This window comes from Meriones unguiculatus, chromosome 10, assembly GCF_030254825.1.
Source record: "Meriones unguiculatus strain TT.TT164.6M chromosome 10, Bangor_MerUng_6.1, whole genome shotgun sequence".
NCBI classification, from domain to species: domain Eukaryota; kingdom Metazoa; phylum Chordata; class Mammalia; order Rodentia; family Muridae; genus Meriones; species Meriones unguiculatus.
The window spans coordinates 104,961,778-104,985,195 of record NC_083358.1 but is presented as its reverse complement, the minus strand read 5'-3'; the positions used below and the strand labels follow the sequence as shown (position 1 = coordinate 104,985,195).

General features: G+C 41.3%; 2 protein-coding genes across 4 annotated transcripts in view; both read left to right on the top strand.

Annotated features, from left to right (window-relative positions):
- Gdap2 (ganglioside induced differentiation associated protein 2) overlaps nucleotides 1–23,418 on the top strand; it is a 56,593-nt gene that overhangs the window by 20,870 nt on the left and 12,305 nt on the right. For 2 of the 3 annotated variants that reach the window (XM_021649385.2, XM_021649384.2), the window contains exons 6-11: nucleotides 4,245–4,321; nucleotides 8,713–8,872; nucleotides 10,011–10,167; nucleotides 17,907–17,983; nucleotides 18,650–18,726; nucleotides 21,599–21,738. In XM_021649385.2, the coding sequence (XP_021505060.1) occupies nucleotides 4,245–4,321; nucleotides 8,713–8,872; nucleotides 10,011–10,167; nucleotides 17,907–17,983; nucleotides 18,650–18,726; nucleotides 21,599–21,738 (688 nt within the window). Of the gene's footprint in view, nucleotides 1–4,244; nucleotides 4,322–8,712; nucleotides 8,873–10,010; nucleotides 10,168–17,906; nucleotides 17,984–18,649; nucleotides 18,727–21,598; nucleotides 21,768–23,418 lie in introns of all 3 variants that reach the window. The other variant, XR_009594800.1, reaches the window with a different exon arrangement.
- Nucleotides 14,812–17,891, top strand: LOC132656955 (oligosaccharyltransferase complex subunit OSTC-like). Its single transcript, XM_060392981.1, has one exon. It carries the CDS (start codon nucleotides 16,825–16,827, stop codon nucleotides 17,239–17,241), a length of 417 nt encoding a protein of 138 aa, XP_060248964.1. The 5' UTR covers nucleotides 14,812–16,824; the 3' UTR covers nucleotides 17,242–17,891.

Sequence of the window (23,418 nt, the reverse complement as noted above, 5' to 3'; positions counted from 1 at the left end):
ATCATGGCATCCCAGGAGACTTTGCATTGCTGGATTGCAAAGTTCTCAGTTGAATTTCTTAGGATGCTATAATTTATACCTGTGCATAAAGGCTTACAGGACTTGCTCATTAAGTTTGAAAATGATATCAGACCTCAAAGTATGACTAATGCAATGAGTGTTTGAATCAAATAAAAATAATCTTAACAGTATGTAGATATGCAGCAAAAAACAAACTCATAATATATTTGCATAGCATTTTTCTATTTAGACAGCACTTTCACAAGTACTCCTTGAATATAAAACTGTGTTTAGGTTTAAAAATCACTGTCAGAGTCCAAACTGACGGACAGTGTTGTATGTGATATAAAAGTGTAGTGCTGGGCCAAAAGCATAGGACCATGGTAGAGTATGTGCTTAATATATGAGTTCAGTTCCTGGAAATAAAAACTAGCACTCATGTTGAGAGTCCATGACCTCAGTATAGTCTACACATTTTAGGTCACAGCTCTCAAGACAATGACAAACAAGGACAAGTTACTTGAAACATCAGTGGTATGCTTTTTGCAGATATGATGCCCATCTTAAAATACCTGAAGGGCTCTCGCACTGACCTTATGCTGTGGTACGTTTTTTGACTAAGGGCTCTTCACAGGAGTTGGTGTATCATAATCTACACTGTGCTTCCATCAAAAGAATGCTGTGGTCTCTTATCCAAAGCAGAGTTCAGAAATATAGACTTTAAAAGCTTTTCCAAGAACTTTACAGATCCTTGGAAAGGTGAAGGTAAGAATTCTAACTGCAGATGGCAAGATCTAGGCATGTTTTGAGGGAGGAGCTCTGATTTCTTTGAGATAGTACTGTACTTTAATGAGATTCCCATCATTAGGAATACTGAAACAGTGCCTGCACACCCTCCTTAAATACTATTATGTGAATTCCCTGTGTGCACTATTTGGGGTAAATGGTTCCAAGTGTTGCTTTACTGCATAATAATAACTCAGTCAACCCCCACCCCCTGTTTTAAGAGGAATTTACAATAACAGGTAAAGAATAATAGTGGGAAGATTACTTCTAGGAATGTAATTGGCAGAAAGGAAGCAAGTAGCTCTTGAAAGTGAGCTAGTCAAATTGTATAAGGGTCATTTCACTGAGACCTTAAATGTAGCAAAATGATAGAATATCTTATTCAAAACAAATACAAAGACAATAGTGTACTTCTGGAATTTGCAAATAATAAACGGCTTGTACATGTTTATAGTGCATGCATGCTAAAAATGAGTCCATTGGCATAATGCATTTTCCAAATCAAGAACTTTCTTGCTTATTAAACTATTAGCCAAACATTTCATACAAAGACCTAATATCTTCTTGATCAATATACCAAGACTTTTGATAGTATCTTGTTTCCCTAGCTCATGTACAATTAAAGTCTTTAAAAAACCATCAACATCAACATTGAAGTAAAATTATCATATTATTTATTCAACAAGAACTTAAGTTACTACTCTGCTGTCCTCTGTCCTATACAGAACATGCAGCAGTAAGGCAAGAAGCCCATGGTGCTTGTTCTTTCCTTCCACGCTTCTATGTTGGAAGTATTAATATCCTGGATGTCACACTAATTAAAGCACCTTCACAAATGTAAAACATGTGACATCCTGTTTGGCTGCCAAGGAGAGTACTCAGCTGCAACTAGAAGGAATAGTAGGCTGGCAATGCTAAAATCCTTGAGTCATGAGGTCAGTCTTGTTCCTCCTCCTGACCAGAATTCTCTTTCTAAATGAGCACTCTTGAGAAAATTTAATTTGATTACTATTTGGCATTATCTTCCATAGGAAACATGCAGTACTATATTAAGGAAAAATTACATATAAGTGTCAAAATTTTATGTAGCATAAATAGTTATAAAATAAAAGTTCTTTTAGGAAGCTGTTTTAGAGAAAATGTAGAAAGCAGACCAGAAGGAGAAATGAAAAACAGATTTGCAGCTAGAGCAGCAAACGTCCTGCTCTCAACAAACGAATCTACTGTACTAGATTCTTGGACTGCATTACTTACCAGGACAGCCATGAATTATTCATTTAGTTATCAGTTACTTTTTAGTGCATGTCATATCAACATGTTCTGCTAGACTTTAGTTAGTGTAATATCAATATAAAATATACATGGCCTTAAGTAGATCCACAATGCAGTTGTAAGAATTTTACAGATAGAAAGATGTGCAAGATGTCACAGAGGCATCCCAATTTACCATGTATGTCATTAACCCTAATATAAACTTGTAGACCCCTCAGGCAAACTTGATCCAACATGGATTCAGGAGATTCTGTATAAAGGAACACAGGAAGGGGTAGAGTGCTACACAAAGATAGCTTATGGCCAATTCTTGAAAAATAAGTGGAGATTCATAAAAGAAGCGAGTGGAGAGCAATGTATTCCAGTCAGAACTAACCTACCACCAATGGGACATTGTGAAATATAAGTGAGTGTATGAGATGTGTGGGAGGAGCAGTTAGAAATAGGCCTCATGAGGTGGGCAGTTGGGGCAGCATGGCAAGTCATGTAGGAACTTTGAACCTTAATGTTTAACGGGTACGGCCCTATTACAAGTATTTCCTAAGAACGGTACTGTAAGATTACCCAGGAAGCAAAAGTTGCAGCTTTGGAAATGAAAGAAACCGAGACCAGTTAATAGCTCACTGCCAAAATGTATGTGAGCGTTAAGAGCTTGAAAGCAGCTGAGAGAAGGATGGATATTTGAAGTGTTAACAGTAGAATTAAAAGATTGTGCATGCAAACCATGGCTTGAAGGAAAAAACAAAGGAATGCCAAAGGAAATTCAAGGGCAAGTGAGATTGCTCAGCAAGATGCTTCTGCCAAGCCTGATTGATGGCCTGAGTTCAGCCCTGAAGCCACACGGTAGGAGGACAGAGCCAGTCCCTGCAATTTGTCCTCCGAGCTGTGTACACATGCCGTGATGCACACACATGGTAGATAAATGTTTTAGGAAAGGTCAGGAGGCTGAAGAGGTGGCTCAGAGGTTAAAGGCACTTGCCGCTTTTGAGGAGGACCTTGGTTCAGTTCCTAGCGTTCACATGGCAGCCCACACCATCTGTGACTCCACTTTCAGCACTTCTCACACCTCTTCTGGCCTTTGTGCGTACGAGGCACACAGGTGATAGATATATTTATGCACATGTATGCAAATCTCATATGCAAGAAATCAATATTTTTGTAAAAAAGCAAATCAAGGATTCTGGTTTGAGTGACCGATTGGCTTGTTGGTATGTAACTGAGCTAGGGAATACAGGGAAGAAGATGGAAGTTAGACCCACAGATTTGAGGTCTCGATGGTTATCTAGGTAAATATGCTCAAGGAGTAAGTAACTCAGTTTGGGGTTTGTTTGTTTTTTTGTTTGTTTGGTTGGTTGGGTTTTGTTGTTGTGGTGGTGGTGGTAATGGTGGTGGTTGTTTTTTGTTTTTGTTTTAAAAGACAGTGTCTTTCTATGTAGTCTGGTTAAACCTGGCTAGTCTTGAACTCACAGATAATCACCTGCCTCTGCCTCCCAAGTGCTGGAATTAAAGGTGTGTGCCGCTATTGCCCAGCTAGTAACTCAGTTTTTTAGTTCAGAAAGATTGTACAGTTTGGGAGTCATCAGCACTTGAAGTTAAATTTAATTTACCAATTAGTGAGCTATGAGAGTATGTGTATCAAGAAAACAAAAATGTGGGCATTTTTCGAAGGCAGCAGCATGTTCATAAAGGACCAAAGCCAGGGAGATTTACGGCTGGGCTTTTGGGTCTTGGTAGAGCAAAATATGGGATAGAGATTTTTAAAAAGATAACTCATCTGTAAGCAGGAAACAGGCTGGGTGGAACATCTAATGCTGTAAGTGAACGAATAGAAAGTCTCCCTGCTTTCCATTTGTACTGGATTATTTCGGCCAAAGGGAAGCCCCAGGGAAATCAAGAACATGCTGGCTGAGGGCAGGTGGTCTGGACTCAGCATCTTGTAGCCAGCCACCATCACAGACACTAGAACTAGGACAGCAAATGCAATAAAGCTCCCACCATGGCACCTTAGGGCCGGTGGAGGGCTGAGAGCAGAGAGGACATGCCTAAAGGGACCTGGGAAACATGTGTGCAACAGTTGCTCTAAAGGAAAGCACTCCAGCTTGGGGGGCGGCTTTTCTGAAGATGAGCAGTGAGCCTGTTACAGAGCTTGGCTTTAACACTGAGTACCTTCCCATTCTCCTCCTTAGGCACTGTGAGGCGGTTCCTGGAAATCCATGGGGAAACCATTGAAAAAGTAGTGTTTGCTGTCTCTGAGCTTGAAGAGGTATTTTACTCTTTTGTTTAGTTTGAGTCTTAGTTCTACTTGTGTTACCTTCATGCCGTCATCAGCTGTTCATTGAATCTGAAGCAGACAGATCTAATGATTTCAATAAACTTGTGGCAGTGGGACTTGAAAAAGAATTATGATGGAAACTACAACACAGTGTAGAAGGAACCCAGACTGTTCCACCATGTCAACTAGGCTATACTATCTGCCACGTCCTCGATCAGAGGCAGGTGCCACCCATCTAAGAGTCTGATTCAGTTTCACTGCTCAGCTGTTCTCTTCATGGGGAAATGGCCCAGGTGGGAGGTTCTGCCTGCTGCCAGTGCTGGCACTCAGGGTGTCGCCTTGTAGCGTGAACACGAGGCTTCTATCTAGGTTTTAGCAACATAGCCAGAAAATTACTGCTTTGCTGGGGAAGCTTTGCCACATGCCTGATTTGGTACTGCTGCTGGCCAGTGGCACCAGGTGGAAGGTTCATGTGTTTTCTTGTGTGCAGTGGCTTTTCTGTAAGCTTGGGCCATTTAGAAAGTCAGATCTTCGTTTTTATCTCACTGGGCTTCCTTAGCTTGAAAGCACTGAGTCGTGGTTCACTGCTGACATCTCTGTTTGTATCTGTCAGCAGTCACTTAGCTTATCAGTGCTTTGCTAAATAGGAAGTGGAGGACTAGCAGGAGGGTTGGTTGGTTTTCACAGACAGGACATGTTCCTGGGTATATTGATGCTGATTTAGTAGTCAGGTGGCCCTGAAAAGGGCAATGTTTCCTAGCTAGTAAGGTTTTTAAGATGAGAAAACATGAAATACAGACAATTTAAAGAAAAAAAAAAGCATAGTTAATTCTCATTTCTTAAAGTGATGTACAAATGACTAATATAAGGAAACTTTACAACTTTGACCACTACAGAAATGCAAGCCAAAACCATGGTGAGACACTATTTCACACTTACAAAGCTGTCTGCCAGCTACGTAAGAACTTACAGTATAGTATAGCAGCTTCTTAAGTATATACAGAAAATATTTAAAACATAAAGATAAATACTTAAAACAGGAGTGTTCATCATAGCCAAAGCTGACTTGAGGAGCAAATGTAGAGTATACACAGAATAGTATTCATTCAGCCTTGGAGGAATGAAGTATGGAAACATGTCACACGATAAGCCTTGAAATCACTATGAAATAAAGTAGACACATAAGGCCACAAATTGTATTCTGTTTTATTGAAATGTCACATCCATTGAGACAGAGCAATTAGTAGCTCAGGGTTTGGAAATAGGAATTGTAGGGAAAAGATTGCTGATGAGTTGGTTTGGGTGATATCCATGTTCTGGTGTTGGACAGTGGATATCACCCCACTGGAATTGTAGGGAAAAGATTGCTGATGAGTTGGTTTGGGATGATATCCATGTTCTGGTGTTGGACAGTGGTGACGGGACAACATTAAGAACATCATAGCAATCACTGCATTCTGCATTTTCAACAGCTTAGTCTTATGGTATATGATTCTTCAAAATCTTAGTGTCTGTGAGTATGTGTGTATGTAAAAGGATGCCTGTACTCGATGTGCCATGACACACTACTGCCCCGGTTCTTCTTTTCCCCTTGGGGTATCCAGGCACCATTGTGTAGCAGGTTGAACTGGAGGGAATGAAGCTTAGCCAGAGCAGAATCTCAGTCAGAGTGAGTGCGGGAGAAACGGCATTCCACAAGATGGTTTTCAGTGAAACAGCTCTCTTTATTGGGGGAAAACTGGGGCCATATAAATTCTGGGGAGTAGGCAGGAGTATTCGGGATGAGTGTGCAGCCCTGGCCAGGGCTAAGGCACTTGGAATGCTTCATTTGCATGAAGAGTGATTCCAGGTGCTTACTGGACCTGTCCTTCTATAGACAGAGGAAGTTTAACCTGAAACCTGGCTACCAGGCTACATGACTACCTCAAGGGTGGCAGAGGTGGGGGGTTGCAAGAATACATGCACTGGGACACGCAGGCCCAGAGCAAGGAGGAAGCAGTTCTGTTCCTTCTGCTCTCAGAATGACATGTCTTGACCATATTCGTTTTTTTTTAAAGATTTATTTATTTTTATGCATATGAGTATTCTATCTTCATTTATACCTGCATGCCAGAAGAGGGTATCATATCACATTATAGATGGTTGTGAGCTACCATGTGGTTGCTGGAAATTGAACTCAGGACCTCTGGAAGAGCAGCCAGTGCTCTTAACTTCTGAGCCATCTCTCCAGCCCCCTTGACCTTACTCTTAATTTGTAGCTCCCCTGGTCGCTCAGTTTTCCTGCACCCCAACACACAATGCATGAAAAAAGGACAGCTCTGTGGAATTGGTTCTCTCCTTCTACCTCCTGTTGTTTTTGCAGCTTGATCTCCAGTGGCCAGGTTTGCGCTTTGGCAAGCTGAGCCTGATGCTGACCCTATCTATGTCTGTTTGCTTGCTTATTTCTCTTTTGTTTTCTTTTTTTTAAGGAAGGGTCTCTTTGTGTAGCCCTGATTAGCCTGGAACTCACTATGTAGATCAAGCTAGCCTCCAACTCACAGATTTGTCTGTCTCTATCCCCCAAGTGCAAGGATTAAAGGTCTATTCCACCATGCCCAGCCTTTCTGTTTTTTGGCTTCTGGATTTTGTTTGTTGTTGTTGTTTTGCTTAGATATCTGATGTCCCTAGGCTTCTTTTTAGACAATGCAATAATTCTGTGTATAATACTGATTTCCTGAAAGGTTTAATTGACTGTGATACTCATTCCATTACTTTTGTATTATCTTTCTTTTAGTCCTTTTTAAAATTTATTCATTTTATTTTATGTTTATGTGTATGTATGTGCATTCAAGTGTAAGTGCCCATGGAGGCTAGAAGAAGGTGTTGGATTTCCTGGATCTACAGTTAGGGTCAGTTGGAAATACCCAATGTGGGTACTGAGAACAGAACCTTGGTCCTGTGCAATAGTTGCAGTGCTTACAAGCTCTAGCCATCTCTCAAGCTCCCTGTTCTTTGGAATAGTTGATGAGTGATGCTGAGTAATTATGCAGTGATGCCCAGGATACAGAAGAAGCAGGGTGTATCAACAGACATGGAGACTTCCAGCACAGAGCGCCTTCATTTTCTCTGGTGCTGTAACTGAGCACAGGGACCACACGTTTGGAAATCAAAGATAGAGTACACCTTACTCTACATTGTACTTTAGCACATTGTATTTACTTTATTAATTAATAGGTTAGGTTACAAAATAATGGTTTTGATAAGCATTCTTCCACCTGATGAATGAGCTAATTCAAGCCAGATTAGAGTTTATAAATGCAGGTTTATTGGAGGCAACTCTGAGCAGGTTCACAGGTCCCAAGGAACTGGGTCAGAGAAGTCTCCATGCAGCGGGTGACAGAAAGGGGAGGGGTGGGGGCAGAGAGAAAACTCCCACATGCGTACACACACACACACACACACACACACACACACACGTGGGGGGGTGAGCACAGAAAAAGAAAGGAGAAAAAGCAGAGAAAGAGCAGGGAGAGTCATTGCAGAAAGAGAGAGAGCAGAGAACCAAAATGTTTGGATTATATAGTGAAGAGCCTCTGGGGGAGGGCGGGACATAACATGTGGGACTGAGGGATGCTGGGAGGACCTGGAGGCCAGGTCCGCTTTAGTTAAAGAGGCACCTCAGCTGCTTGTCTCAGGTCTGAAAGCCCAACAGATTGCATGACCTTCATTTTGTATGTTATAGTTTGTTATCATTCATCTCCCATCTTTATCGCTTTCCTTAATTTTTTTAAAATAGATTTATTTATGTATTTTATTTTGGACAAGGTTAAGGGGAAATGTGAGTGTGGAAATCAGAGAATGACCTTCAGGAGTCAGTAGGTCACAGGGATCAAGCTCAGGTCACCAGACTTGGTGGCCTTTCTCTATGAAGCCATCTCATGGGCCCCTTATTTTTTTTTTTCTAAGTAAAATTTATCTTTTTTTTTTTTAATTTCTAAGAATGAGTGAAACTATCAGTCCTTCAAAAATACTTAGAAATTTAAAAAATAAAACGTAAAAAACTAGCCAGGTAGTGGTGGCACACACCTTTAGTCCCAGCACTTGGGAGGCAGATGAATCTATGAGTTCAAACCCAGACTGGTCTACAGATGGAGTTCCAGGACAGCAGGGCTGTTACACAGAGAGACTCTGTCTCAACCCCCCCTCCCCCATTTGTCCCCCAAAAAAAACCTGAAAACTAACCCTGGGTCAAATAGAGACCGGTATCCTAGCTTCAGCATATAGCGCTGTGCCGCTCAGGGTCTGGCAAACTCTTCACAGCATGTGCACCACAGTCTGAGCGCTGCTCAGACTGCTTCCGTACCTCACTGTTCTTCACAGAGTGCCTTACTTTTCTGACACAGGCCACTTACCAAAAGCTGCTACCTCTGTACTTCCCAAGGTCGTTAAAGGAGGAGAGCCAGTCATTGCCTTACCTACCTGCAGACATCGGAAATGCAGAAGGGGAGCCTGTGGTGCCTGAGCGGCAAATTAGAATAAGTGAGAAGCCCGGTGCTTCGGAGGGTGAGTGCTGGGATTCTAAATTCCTCATCTTCATACCATACAAATTATGGGTTCTTTTCTGACCTTCTCATACAGGTATGGCATTTCTTTTGTCACGGTCATGCATCATTCTTCTTTTGTTATTTTGCTCCTGCTGGTCTCTTCTCTCAGAGTGCTCACGCCCACACACACTTGCATGTTACATCTGTATAAAATCTAGATTCTTCATGAGGAAAAGCCATGTGATATATGTCTTTCAGCACCTGGCTTATTTTGTTTAACAAAATGATGTCCAGTTCCATCCGTTTTCCTGCAGATCACAGTTTCCTCATTTTTTAGGACTGAATAAAGCTCTGGTGTGTAATATGTGTATATCCCTCTTTACCCCTTCCTCTATGAATTTCTAGACTGATCCCATACTTGACTCTTGTGGATAGTGCACAGATACCCAGATGAGCAGATATCTGTGGTATGCTTACCAACTACTTGGAGGTTTATCTACAGGAATTATAGTCGAGTCAGTGGTAATTCTATTTTAAGCTTTTTTAGGAACTTTCATAGTGATTTCCATACCAGCAATGTATAATGTTCAGCCTTTGCCTTCCATAAATTTCCCTTCAGAAAAATAGCGTGCTGGTAAAACACCAGCCAGCAGATACAGGACTTGTATTGGGGATTCAAGAGTGGGAATGCCATGTAAAAGCCGCAGTTAGCATTAAATAAGGTAATAACGCTATAGCCATGTTATTTCTTTAGGTTTTATGCTCACATAGGTTTAAAGCTGTAGGCAGAGAGAATGTGTTTGGATGAGAGCTTTCCTGAGTCTGTCCTGTAAGTAGTTTCTCTCGGCTTCACACGCATAAGATGATAAGCCCCTTGAATGGAGACAGGCCGCACAAGTGCTGACTGGGCCTGATCATGAATCAGCCTAGAGAATGCGGTAGTTATCTTTCTCTCATTATTTCAGGACCTCAGATTTCTAAATTATTTTAGGGTCATAATCTTAACCTGGGTTTGAGGGGTGTTTTGCTCTGTTTTGTTGTTGCTTTTGTTTTGTTTTTTTGTTGTTGTTACCTCACAGTCCTTCCTCCTGCAGCACTCAGAGTTGGTTTTGCTTTGTACTCTTGTAGCTCTCTGCTAATGGTGCTTTTTGTTACAGACAATGAAGAAGATGAAGATGACGGCTTGGGAATGGATCTGTCTTTCATTGGCTCGCATGCTTTTGCTCGAATGGAAGGAGATATTGACAAGCAAAGAAAACTGATCCTCCAGGGACAGTTGTCTGAAGCTGCCCTACAGAAGCAGCATCAAAGAAAGTAAGGCAGACTTGCTCAGACAGCTAGATAGGATGCGGCTGGGAAAGGGGTGTGGCACCTGCTGGAATCCTCTCTACCCACACAGTTCCTCTTGTTTAATCTTCCTGACAACCGAGTAGGACGGCCCCCTTCCCACACTGCAGATGCAGAGCAGAAAGTTAAATCAGTTAGTGTGGGGAAGCAGCGATGAGATGCATGACTGCTTGCAGGCTTTGTATGCCGCTGTGAGCTCTAACTGCCGTGCCTCCGTGTGAGGGTACATTCTAAACATGGAAATCAGGAGCCAGGAAAGGCACTTCCAGGTTTCCGCTGTGTGCTATCACTGAAGCCGCCGAAGTTTTCTTCAGCTGAAGAGTTGTCTCCCCCACTTACCCTGAGGAGCTTTACGGTCTGTGTTCTCCAAGTGTTTCTAACACTAAAGCAATTTGGAATGAATCCTTTGGAAATCATAGATGGAGATTTTTAACTAGTGTTTTTCCAAAGATTGATAGTAAGGCTGGCTGCCTTTCGTATTTTTAAAGACAAGGGTAAATTGTACATGGCTCGCCATTCCCTCACAGGGCTGGTTAAGGATAGCGTGTGATAGGCTGTGAGCAGCGGATGATTGCACTGAGTGGAGCACAGCCCCTGGAACTCAGCAAGCTCCCTAAGGCACGTCGCTGCAGCTGTCTTCAGTACCCAGCTCATCTGGTCTGTCTTGCTTTTGAACTTTGGTCCTGCCATTCGTTTTGATTGGGATCATCTTTCCTTCAATCCTGTCCATTCTCAGGGTGTAGACTGAAAAGCAAATGGCTCTCAAACCTTACCTGTTGGGTCTAAAATACGTGCCTCCTGTGCTTTGTTTTTTCACAGCCTGGCACAGCATATCATACTGTTTTATATGGCACAGTCTCCTTCAGTCTCCAGATATAGAATGGGAGTTGGACTAGACAGTCTGAGGAGTACCTTTCAAACATAACTTTTTATATATTTTTATTTCTTTGAGAGCTTCATATGACATATTTCTGTCATTTTCACCTCCTGTTGCCCTCTCTCATCCCCTCCTGCCTCACTTGAACTGTTTCCCAGTAAGCCCTTCCTCTTCTTTCGTGTCTTGTTCTGTTTTGTAGCCTGCTGACTTTGTAGGGTTGGCGCCATTAGATTGGGAGAGAGGTTATTTTCTGGAGCCTGCGCAACTTAGCTCCCTCTCCCCCAGCCAGAATTAAATGTTCTGTCTCCTTAGTCCCAGGTCTTCACTTTACTGATTTTATTTGCATTTAAAAAGCTGATTTGCCACTAGGGGGAACCAGTGAACAAGTTTTCCAAAGGATGAATCAAGTGACAGTAGTGTCTAACTTTTCTTTAAATACTCTGACTAGGCTCCTTTGCCATACCACCGTGATCTGACTCTGTGTGTGCATTTTTTAAATGTTCGTGTCATATTTTGTGAGTTCTTTGAGGTTCTCAAATCCCCTTGCACTCTTATAAATGGCGGAAGATCCCAGAGGGCTTGTGTCCACATGGGCTGTATCTATCGACACTTACCATATCAGAATCTAATAGCATCATTTAAACTGTTGCTAAAGTTACTTTGAATAATTATATGAGGAAAATTACTTTACTCAAGTATAGAATCAGAAGCAAAGAAGTACTTTTAAAGACTTTCAAGGAATTAGATATGTTTTTGGGCAGTGCATAGAATTTGATAAATGATGGATTTTTAAAGTTTAGTTCTAATATTGGATCTCAAACCATACTCATGATTTTTTATTTGTATTTACTTACTTGTGTGTGTGTGTGTGCTTGCGTGGGTGCACATATGTGTGGGGCTGTGTGTAGATGTGAATGTGTGTCACCCACTCACTGCTGCATGCAGAGGTCAGAGGATAACTTACAGAAATTCTCTCCTGCCATGTGGGCTCCTAGAGCTCAAACTCATGTTGCCAAACCTGGCGTGGCGGCAAGTGCCTTGACTCTCTTGTACCATCTCTGCTCCAATCCGTGTTTTCATATACTGTTTTAAAATACACTGGCTTATGCCCTGTGAACAGGGCTTTATGATGTGATGCATAGGTCTTTTGGAAAGCAGGAATTCACTGAGATAATTGTATCAATATGCATCAATGTACAGTATCTAGATGTGTTAATCCTAGCACTAGTGCAAAAGCCAAGCTTCTAAGGTAGGTGTGGTAGCACACCCCTTTGATTCCAGCATGCGGAGGCAGAGGCAGGTGGATCTCTTTGAGTTTCAGGCCAGCCAGGGCTAGATAAGGAGACCCTGCCTCAAAATAAGTAAATAAGTGAATGTCAAGAAAATACAGACTTTCCACAGTCAAGTGCATGGAGTGTATATTGGGCTCATTTTGTCACTGGAGCAAAAAGTTAGCCTTGTTGGGTTTTTTTCTTGATACGGCAGGAGCATTATATTCACCTTAGAGATGGCTCAGTGGTTTAAGGTGCTTGCTGCCAAACCTGACTATCTGACTACCTGAGTTTGGTGCCTGGGCTCTCCCACATGCTGAGGGAGAGAACTTTTTGTTGTTCTCGTGACTTCTGCATATGTGCCATGCATGCTCTTTCTCTCCGCCCCCCCCCCCGTGTCCGCTGACTTTCCATTTTCCACGAGATGACCGAGTCTGCATTTTTTTTTTTTTTCTAGTCTGGCTGTTTATCTCATTTTTTTCTACAGTAGTTTGTTTGTTTCACTTGCTAACTACTAGTTCAAGCCAGTATTAAATTGAGCATGTATGTACTAAGTCTGCATTTTTTTTGTTACGTTGCCCCCAGAAAAGGAGTAGGTTCTGGGAAAGAATGTGTACGGCTTGTAAAACAGTACCCTCTCCTAGTGGAAGGCCTTGATCTGTAGAGTCAAGTGCGTTAGACATTAGATGCTTCCTCTATAAGAACATGTCCTGGATGTAGACATAAATAAGAGGATCCAGAAAATGTGAGTGAGCTACATCTTGGATGTCAGAGATACTGAGTACATGAAGGCAGAAGTTCTGGACAGTGAGAGAGCAGGGTATTGGGCATATCCAGCTACCACTTAGTGGCAGCAAAGCCTGCAGCAGGAAACAAAGGCTGAAGGCTCTGCCAGCCAGTAAAGCCATAGTGAATGAAAAGATTGTCTGCTCCCCATTGATGTGGCCTTTGTGAGACTTAAGATGAGGTCCTTATCTGTAATGCAGAGCGCTTCAGAGTGCTGCTAGAAGAAAAACTTCAGAGAAAATAAGTTTGGCAGTTCAGGCTTGGAAGTATTCATGGTCTAGGCAGCACTCAGCTAGAAGTGTAGAGAGACTGCAGGAAGTGGTGGTGGGGATGTCATTTCCCAGAAGCCAAATGCTGGATTCGGATGATCCATCTGATTGATGCGGGGTTCAGGTTAGTTACTTTTTCTCTTACCACATTGTGAGAGAGAAAGGTTAAATGAAGCTTTTGTGTGGCTGTAGCTGTGAGGACTCATCCTGAGGCCCTTGAGGTCCTGCTTATTTTGCTAAAATAGTGGTAATGGCTCTTATATGTGGCCCAGGGACCTAGTGCCCTTAAGGGGCTCGTGAGGTCAAACTGTGTTCATTATGTCACTAAGACTTACTTTCCTTTTTTATTCTTATCCTCGCAATGTTCAGTCAAGTTTTTGAGGCACCTTAACCTGGACTGTGGTGGGAGACCGCATTCAGGCTTAGCACGGAGCCTAGCAGATATTAAAGACAACTGTGAGAACTGTCTTCCTAAGTACAGTTGTTGGCTTTTGGTTTTTACATTAAAAAGCATATTCAGATAATCATTTTTGTTGTTTTTAAATTAAATAAGTAAATGCTTTTAGATTTCTGTTCTTTTTAATATGGTGAAATTGGTACATATAAACGTGAAGGGGTCCTGAGACCAAACAGTTTAGAACTGATGACTGTTGGATTTATGATATGGTGGAGCTGGAAGCCAATGTTCCACCATGTTTAAGACTGCAGGATAGGCTGCAATGTCCTCCTCGGTGGCCTGGCAAGGCTGCTCCTCCCTTCGTTGGGGGTGGGGGCAAAGAGTCAGCCACTGAGTTCATATCAGAGACAGTCCCTATTCCCCTTACTAGGATTCCCTCTTAGACACTGAGCTGCCATGGGCTACTTCTGAGCAGGGGTTCTGTTATATCTATGAATGGACCTTGGTCCTTGGTTGGAGTATCAGTCTTAGAAAAGACCCCTGTGCCCAGATATTTTGGTTCTGTTGCTCTCCTTGTGGAGCTCCTGTCCCCTCCAGGCCTTTCTATCTCCCCCTTCTTTCATAAGGTTCCCTTCACTCTGCCTAAAGTTTGGCTATGAGTCTCAGCACCTGCTTTGATACACTGTTAGGTCGAGTCTTTCAGAGGCCCTCTGTGGTAAGCTCCTGTCCTGTTTCTTGTTTACTCCTTCTTCCAATGTCCATCCTATTTGTCCTGAGTGAGGATTGATCATCTTACCCCAGGTCCTCCTTCTTGTTTAGCTTCTTTAGGTGTACAGATTTTAGTATGTTTATCCTATCTTATAGGTCTAGTATCCACTTGTAAGTGAGTATATACCATGTGTGTCTTTCTGCTTCTGGGATACCTCAGCCCCCTATCAGTGGACATAGAGAGGGGCATGGGGGAAGTTGAGGGGGGAGGGTGGGATTTCGAGGGAATGTGGGAGGGGGCTACAGCTGGGATATAAAGCAAATAAAATGTAATTAATATAAAAAATTAAAATTTAATTAAAAAAAAAGACTGCAGGATAGAGTTTAGAAAGGTATACTTCTGCTTTTCCTGAGGCAGACTCTTATCTTCACATTCAGTATGCAGTCCCTTTATGTTGACCAGGATGAAGAGACGTCAACACTTTTGTCTGTTAAAGGAAATGTTTGATTAGTAATGTTTTTGAAAACCAACTGTCCCTCCGCTGATGTCTCCTTCCTGTTCCTTCGCTGTGCTGCTGTGCCACATCAGTGTCTGTGTAGCAGTTCTTTCTAAACCTTGAAAAAGAGAAAAGACCCCTTGTTCTTTTATTGATGTGTCTAAGTGGTTTGTCCATGTGAGCAAATTGGACATATCATAAGATAGAAGTTATTAGGAAGCAAACTAGCAACTTCTCAAAAAATACAGCTTTTGAAAGTCTTTAGATTGGAAAATAGGGAAAAGATGATTTCACTAAAATAATTTGTTTCCTTTCATTAGTTGTCCTTGTTAGGCTTAACATCCAGTTGCCCAAGATGGTAACTTCACTTCTCATACAAAGGCACCATTCCGTTAATTACTAAGTATTACATCCTTACTAACATAGCCATTGTTGTGCTGTAGTACATCTAGTGATGCAGAGACAAGCAAGGCAAGTATAGCCCCTGCCCTTGCAGAGCTTAGCCCCCTCCCCCACACACTCAGTGCTGGAATCCATTTATAGTGAATGAGGTGAAGCAGGACTCAAAAGACAAAAGGATGAAACTGTGTGTAGGATTAACGTTTGCATCAGTCCTGAAAACCTCGTAAATTCCAGGCTGAACTGTCCCTCAAACAACGGGCGGTGTCTGAATAGGTCAGTTACTGAAGTTTTTTAAAAATTAGTGTATTCTTATTGAAAATAATATTCTTCCCTTATACCATACATCCCAACCACAATTTGCTCTTCCTCCACACCTCTCAATCCCCCACCTCCCCTTCCCCCAGATCCACTCTCCCTCTTTTTCCACTTCAGAAAAGAACAGCCTCCAAGAGAAAACAGCAAGACAAGATTCAATAAGACAAGGCAAAAGCCCTCATATCAAGGATGGACAAGGCAACCCAATAGAAAGAAAAGAGTTGTAAGAGCAGAAAAAAGAGTCAAGAGATACACCCATTCCATTGTTAGGAGTCCCACAAAAACAACAAGCTAACAGCTGTGACATACATGAAGGACCTGGTATAGACCCATGTAGGCCCTGTGCCTCTGAGAGTGATTTTGTTTAAATTTTTTTCAGCATTCAGCCTTTGGCTGTGTAGATGGATAGTAATTGATTAACTGGCTTATGTTAGCTTTGTGGGGACAGTGTGCAACCTAAATCAGTTGCAAACCACTGGAAAACAACTGTATTTTTTCCTTGAGGAGCAGCCTAGTAGCTGAGTCCAGTGGTTTTTCTGCCATCACACCTTGCTTTATGTGATAGATTATATGTGATGGCTATGTTTTGCCCAGCACATAACAGGGATATTCACTCAAATAAGCTATGGGAACTATTTTGACTGCTGTTTTTCTTTTGTAGCTTTTGACTTTGTTTGGGATTGGAATAGAGGATTGTGTATCTTTTATTGTACCAATACACAGAAGCCAGAACAGAAAACGAAGGGAAGTGAGCAGTGTGAATATCTCTGGGTAATAGTGGAACATGAACAAGTCTAGGTGGTGCAATACCAATCCCAGTCACCAAGATACCCAGAAGTCCAGGTAACCAGCAAACCAGCAAATGTATCACGCAGTCCTCTAATTGCCTCCTCCAGGCCACTGCCTTCTCCCTCTGGGCATCAGAACATAGTTATACCCTTCAAAGTCCTCAGAATTCAACTAACTCCAGCTTGGCAAAAACTATACCCCTTCTTGAGGCAGTTATTAGCTGTGGACAAATTAAAATCCCACAATTGGGGGGGCGTGTTTCCAGGTGCCTCGAGCAGCTGGAGGCCAGAGGGCCGGCCTTACCACTGCCGACATGGGTAGTCTGTATCAGGTCCCATTCTTAGTGCTCGAATGCCCCATCTTGAAGCTGAAGAAGCCGCCTTGGGTGCACATGCCATCGGCCATGATGGTGTACACCTTGGTGGTAATAATCTATGTTATCGTTGAACCTCCAAGTGTTGGCTCAATGACGGATGAACATGGGCATCAGAGACCGGTAGCTTTCTTGGCTTACAGAGTAAATGGACAGTATATTATGGAAGGACTTGTATCTAGCTTTTTATTTACAATGGGAGGCTTAGGTTTCATAATCCTGGACCAATCCAATGAACAAAATATTCCAAAACTCACTAGCTTTCTTCTTTTCACTGGCTTCGTCTGTGTCCTACTGAGTTTCTTCATGGCTAGAGTATTCATGAGAATGAAATTACCAGGTTACCTGATGGGCTAGTGTGTCTTGAGGAGAAATCAGTGGATCCTGGTCTGTTCCCATTAATAAAGCTTTGAAGGCTGAACCACTCCCGTGTGCAGTGTGGAAAAGAATGAAAAGCAGCATAAAAGCAGCGTTGAGTAACACCCTAGCCAGCATATTTTTAATATGCTAGGACTGGAATTCATGGTATTAGAGACACGTTCGTTACAGTATTTTTCCTGTTCCAATCTACCAGCTATGTCAAGTGGCATTTTCTTCTTAGTTTTTTAAACTTAAAGAAAACATACTCCACTTCTAAAACTTTGGTATTGAGTAAAGTGATTATTTTTTACAGTCCTCTCATCATTTTTTGGACATCATAGTTCTGATTTTCAGAAGTTAATATTAATGCAAATCGGGAAGTATATTTTGAGAGCTGAAATATTTGGACGACTGGCCAGTCCCTGCAGTGGTGCTTTATCTTTAAATGGTGTGTGTGGTACTCTGCAACTTCAGACACATATAGGAGAGTGTTTCCTCTACAATATGATATATGAAAGGAGCAGAAATAAATGATTTTTCTAAGTAAAAAAAAAAAAATCCCACACTTGGGACTATAACAAAAACATGTTAACATAACATAACTCAGTTCATAAAGAAACCAAAACTTCCATTACAAATGATTGTATCTTTTATTTGTCTAGTTATAATCGCTGGTTATGCCAAGCAAGATCTGAAGACCTGTCTGATATTGCTTCTCTGAAAGCCTTATACCAAACAGGTAAGCTTAATGCTCACTTATTATTCTTGCTCACTAAAGACCTGACTCATTGTGCTTTGAAGGACTTGGTTTCTCTCATTTTCTCTATGAATACAGTGTTTTGTGCCGAGGTCAGTAGGTTTGCACATCATGACATATGCATGTAGACACTGTATTAACCTCTAGTGTGTTGTAATGGTCTCAGCAGTGCCTGTTTTACTTTTTCCTGGGTTGCTTTTTTTTGTTAGAATTTTTTCTGCTTCTGAAGAGTCCTATGCATTTGTCAATACAAAATTCAAGCCTTATAGCACTCTCCAGTCTATACTTCCTCCATTGGATTTTGTTTTGGGCATTACCTGCTGATTTTCAGTTGAGAGCCTCCAGCCTGTCCTGGGTCACTAATATTTTTAAAAGTTTGGGTGAGGTTAAGCAAAATGGTTATTTATTTTAAAAAAAAAAAGACTAGAAGTTATGCTATTTTAAAACCTTTAAACAAAGACAAAGAAAGTATTTCCTTAACAGTAAAGGAAATCTAATGATATAATTTAAGGAGCTTGTGCATATCATTTCTTACCATTTGAATGTGTGAAAGTGTTTTATGCAGTCAAATACATAAGCATTTGACAGTACAAACACAGATCTTGTGATAAGGTTCCTGGTCCTGACTTGACTGCATCTCCCCTGCAGGTGTGGATAACTGTGGCCGCACAGTGATGGTGGTGGTTGGAAGAAACATTCCTGTGACCCTGATAGATATGGACAAGGTAAGCCATAAATGCTTGCTCTGCAAATCAGGTCGGTATATAAAGTCACAAGAGTATGGTATTGGTAATTAGGGTCTGCAGCACAGGTGAGATGTATTGTGGGTCTGTAGAACAGCATTTCCTGAGAGTCGGTATGCATCATTTCTGGTCAGTTAGAGGTTGCTTCTCCTCTCTGGGAGAAACAGATAGCAGAAAGCTCTGGTACTACACTCCAGAAACACAGCTATTCTGTTTGGATATGATATAACCAGCAAGCTTTTGGTTAGAAACATCCTGCATAGTAACTATACAATCAGACTTGAGCTTCTTTGAAAAAAAGAAAAATTAAATTTGATTATCTACTTAAAAATAATAAACCAGAGACATAGTTTATCCATAATAGCAAGATAATGTAATTCCATCATCCCTTCATGTCAGACCACAGAACAGATGTAGAAGATCCTAAAAGAAAGAACTAGTTGAAACTGTTAAATAAAAGGAAGAAATTGTTCAGCTTGACTAGTAATATAAAAAGTAATATTCAAAAAAGTAATTTCTTATCTTGAGAATTAGCAAGAACTTGTAAATAAAAAGTGTTGTCACCAACGATGAATTGAAACTATAAAGAGTTGTATTCATCGACCCAGTGATTCCTGAGACTTTATACTAAGAAGATACTCCCAGGGAAGATGGAACCATAAATCCTGTAACTGCTGAGTGTGATGCACTCATCTGCCCATGAGCTAAGTAGAGCTCCTCAGGCAGCACCATAGCAACGGCACCAACTGAACTCAGCATACTGCTGCAAAAGAAAAAGGGCAAGAAGGACTGAGCAGGGCATGTTGGGGTGCCTAGAATGTGGGAGTGGATATGATACACTGTTTATAATATATAAGTGTATATAACACATAAGTATATATTTTAATATATATCCCTAAAACATCAATTTCATTGGAAAATAACTACAAAAAATAAGTTGTAACTGACCCATGTGTATTAACCACAGTATACATAGCATACTTAAAGATGAGAAAGTACATAAGATTTTAAGATAAAGCACAGCTGCTTCAACGCTGATCAGTACTTCCGGCTAAGCTCTCAAACTTTTGGTCAATAGTATTTGGGTGAATATGTGAAATCAGTGAGCCTGGTATCTTACGGGATCCTCTGTAGCAAAACTTATAACTTAAATTTCCAACAGCCGATTATGGCACACCTGCAAATGGAATATTCTGTGACCCTTAAAAAACTATGGTTCTAAAAGGCTGTGGATTGCCTCAGAGTATAGTGCTCATGTAGCCTCCACAGCCCTGGGTTCAGTCTCCAACATGGGGCAAGAGGGAAAGGGAGAGCTTGAAGGGAATACAATAGGGAGAAGAGATGTGTCAATAGGGGAAGCTAATAATTAAGTGAAGGTGGAAGCAAGTATTTTGAAATGGATTCCTTTGGGGCTGCAGACATGGCTTACCAGTTAAGAGTGGGTAAGTCTCTTCCAGAGGACTCAGGTTGATTTGCATCACCCACAGTGGGTGGCCCACAATTGCCTATAACTCCAGCTTCGGGGAATCTGATGCCATTGTGTGTGTCCCTACACACATGGTGTACACACACACTTGAAAAGGAAAAAAAAAAGTTTTCTTTTGTCTTCCACAGCTTTCTCTTGTTGGCTAGCCCTATAAATAACAGTAGAATAACTTTAAAGATAGAGAATTTGAAGACAAAAGGAGTGTCCTAATTGGCTTAAGCATAAAAATGAAAAATGGATGGAAAGTACAAAGACATAGTCAGATGAGAGAACGAGTAGGAATATTAGGGACAAATTTATTCACAGAAAGACTCACCTGGTGAGAATGACATTGTATGATCCTGTTTGCAGCCATTTGTGTTCCTAATACAGATGTTTTACAGCAGTAGCATGACTTATCCATAACCCCTCTTTTGAGCTCGGTGTGTACTTGCATAGCATTCCTCGTATTGCATGTCATTTCATGTCTTTAGAATATGAGACCTATTGTGAGGTTCAAACCAGGTAACACACAAAGCAACTGTGTTCTTCATGCCCTCTGCCTACTGTGCCTGCAGTTTGGTCCTAATCCATGTTAATGCCAAGGACTCCACTGAGGAGGAATTGGAAAACAACATGGTTGATGATAATCCTTTCAGCTTCCTCTTTGCAGTTGTTTACAGCCAAACCACTGGGTCACATCAGCCCTGCTTGGGTTATATTTCTCATTTTGTTTTTAGTGTCTCTCTTAAATTTCTTAAAATAGAATACATCCCTAACCAAACAGGGTCATATTAGATCATCCTCTTGAGTTCTAGCAATGTCGCGCAGTGTCTTGCCAACCACCCACAAAGCCCTCCACTTTCCTCACTCAGATAAGTATTAAGAGTGCTAAGTAAATGAGCTTCCATGGGAGTGTGGAAGGAACGGCTGGATACATCATGTGCTTTGGGGCTTGAGTCTGTGTCTGAACAAGAACGCAGAGATCTTGATGGAATGCAAACAGAAACTTTAAGAATAGGAGATTTTGTTAAAATTTTAAGAAGTATTAAATCTTAGTTCTAAATGTTTCGACATCGTTGTCCTAGCTAGGAGAAACCTGGTAGCTGATCCAAGCGTTCTTCCTGCTATCTGAAGAGTTATTTCAAAAGCCAGAGATTAATTTATCCTCTTCCTTCGCTTAAAACCCTGAGGAGAAGGAGCTGGCACAGCCTTTGAGAGTGTCCCTAAATACAGGGGCTCTCTAAGAAAATGGATTCTCACCAACCCGATCTTCCTGTCTGCAGCTACACTAAGGGTGTAGATTAGATTAACCCTAGGGGAGGGTCCCCCTCCCCTGGCCTCTGTGACACGAACTGCTGTGAAAAAGTGTTCTTTATTCTCTCTTAGGCTCTCTTATATTTTATCCATGTAATGGATCACATTGCTGTGAAGGAATATGTACTGGTGTATTTTCACACACTGACCAGCGAATACAATCACCTGGACTCCGACTTCCTGAAGAAACTCTACGATGTTGTTGATGTCAAGTTAGTTATTTTCGGAAATTGTTAAGGGGGTATTGCTTCTTTATTTTTAACACTAAGCAATAGCAAACATTTGTAAATATTTTTAAAGGGTGTTTCATATGACAATAATTTTTATCATAAATACATTAGATATTTTAAATATAGGAGGCTCTCCTTTTGCATTAAACTAAACTCATTTGTAATCTTGCCACTTTTGACCTTGAAGGAGGTTTGGAGTCTACCCAGTCTTTGTGTATAAAATAATGAAAGTACAGCCTTAGTTGTTATGGTGTGTTAATACAAACCAGAGTATACTTATAAACATTGTTTAATTTGACCCAGTAGCCCATGAGTCTATTGGGAGAGAAACTGGTAACAGGTTCAAGGCAACCTGTCCCTGTGATTAGAAATAAAAATAAAAACTGAACATAAACTCACAGGTAAAGGTTTTCATTAGAACAAGAAGAGAGTGAGCAAGAGGAAAGAACACTGTTTTGGGGATTCGGGCTGCCAAATGACAGAAAAGAGCAGGCGTTTATGGGGTTCATGGGGAATTGGGGGTTGATTAGTCATGAAGACAGAACTTCCTGTGGTGTAAGTGGCTTTCCATGTAAGATAAGACACCCTGACTTTACTCAGGAGTCTGGAGCCATGCTGACTTTACCCCGTACCTGGTGAAGTTTCCTGTGGTGAGGGCATGAGGGACAGGCATACCATATTAACAAGGGAGAGAGAACTGGGTGTGACAGGCTTTGTGGATCAAGGGCATTAGCCCTATTGAGTGTCCCTGCTATCTTCTAATGTTTTCTACACCCGGAAGATGGGAGAATAAAGAAAGAGTGGGCATTTATTGTCCTCAGTGTCACAATTTTATGTACAGAATTTAGATTTAATAGACTACTGACTTAGTAATGGAAAATTGTTTTCATTAGACTATGTTTCCTTTGCCATAAGTTTTTTCTCAGTGATACATTTCCTAAATAAACAGCATTCCGCCTTCCAGTAACTCTTTTATTTGTAGCATCACAGTATCTTTATTGGTTAGGTTGAAAAACCATTATCTAGTTAGGGAACAAAGAAGGTAAATTACCATAAATTTCCATTGTCTTCCACCCTCTATTAAGTCTCCTCTTAATTAGCAATACTAATGCTTTCATTATCTCACAGACACCTACTCGGTATGCTCTAAAGTGTTTTGTAATGAAGCTGCACTCCACTCTATACCTACTTCTGCTTCTAACTAGCCCTTCGGCTGGCACAGCCCTCAGCTGGAACAGTTCTGCCATTTCTCTGAAGTCCTTCACAGTTACCTCATAGGATGCAGTGGTGATTGTTTAACTACTAGAAAGCAAAATCTCAAGACATACCTCGCACAGCTGATGGGGTAGTTTGCTGAGGCCCAGGTTGGGTTCTAGGCATTGCCTCATGGTCGTCAGATCACTGAGTATTAATGTAGAGGCCGTACTGATGCTCTTCTCAGAACCTCGAGAGGATTAAGTACAAAGTACAAACCCTTCATAGACTTTCTGGGTCATGCAGTAACTTGCAGCATGACTACAACTTTTAGTTTTTAACCCTTGCTATAATTTTGGTGATTTCAAGGTGAGTTAACTTTATATGTTTGAGCTCAGAGACCCTACCATAGTATAAAAATAATGCACAATTGTTTTAGAAGTATGAATTGATTTTTGTCCTTCCTTG

What these genes read in the sequence shown, in the direction of transcription:
- LOC132656955 (XM_060392981.1), top strand. Translation starts at nt 16,825, where the DNA reads ATGGGTAGTCTGTATCAGGTCCCATTCTTAGTGCTCGAATGCCCCATC.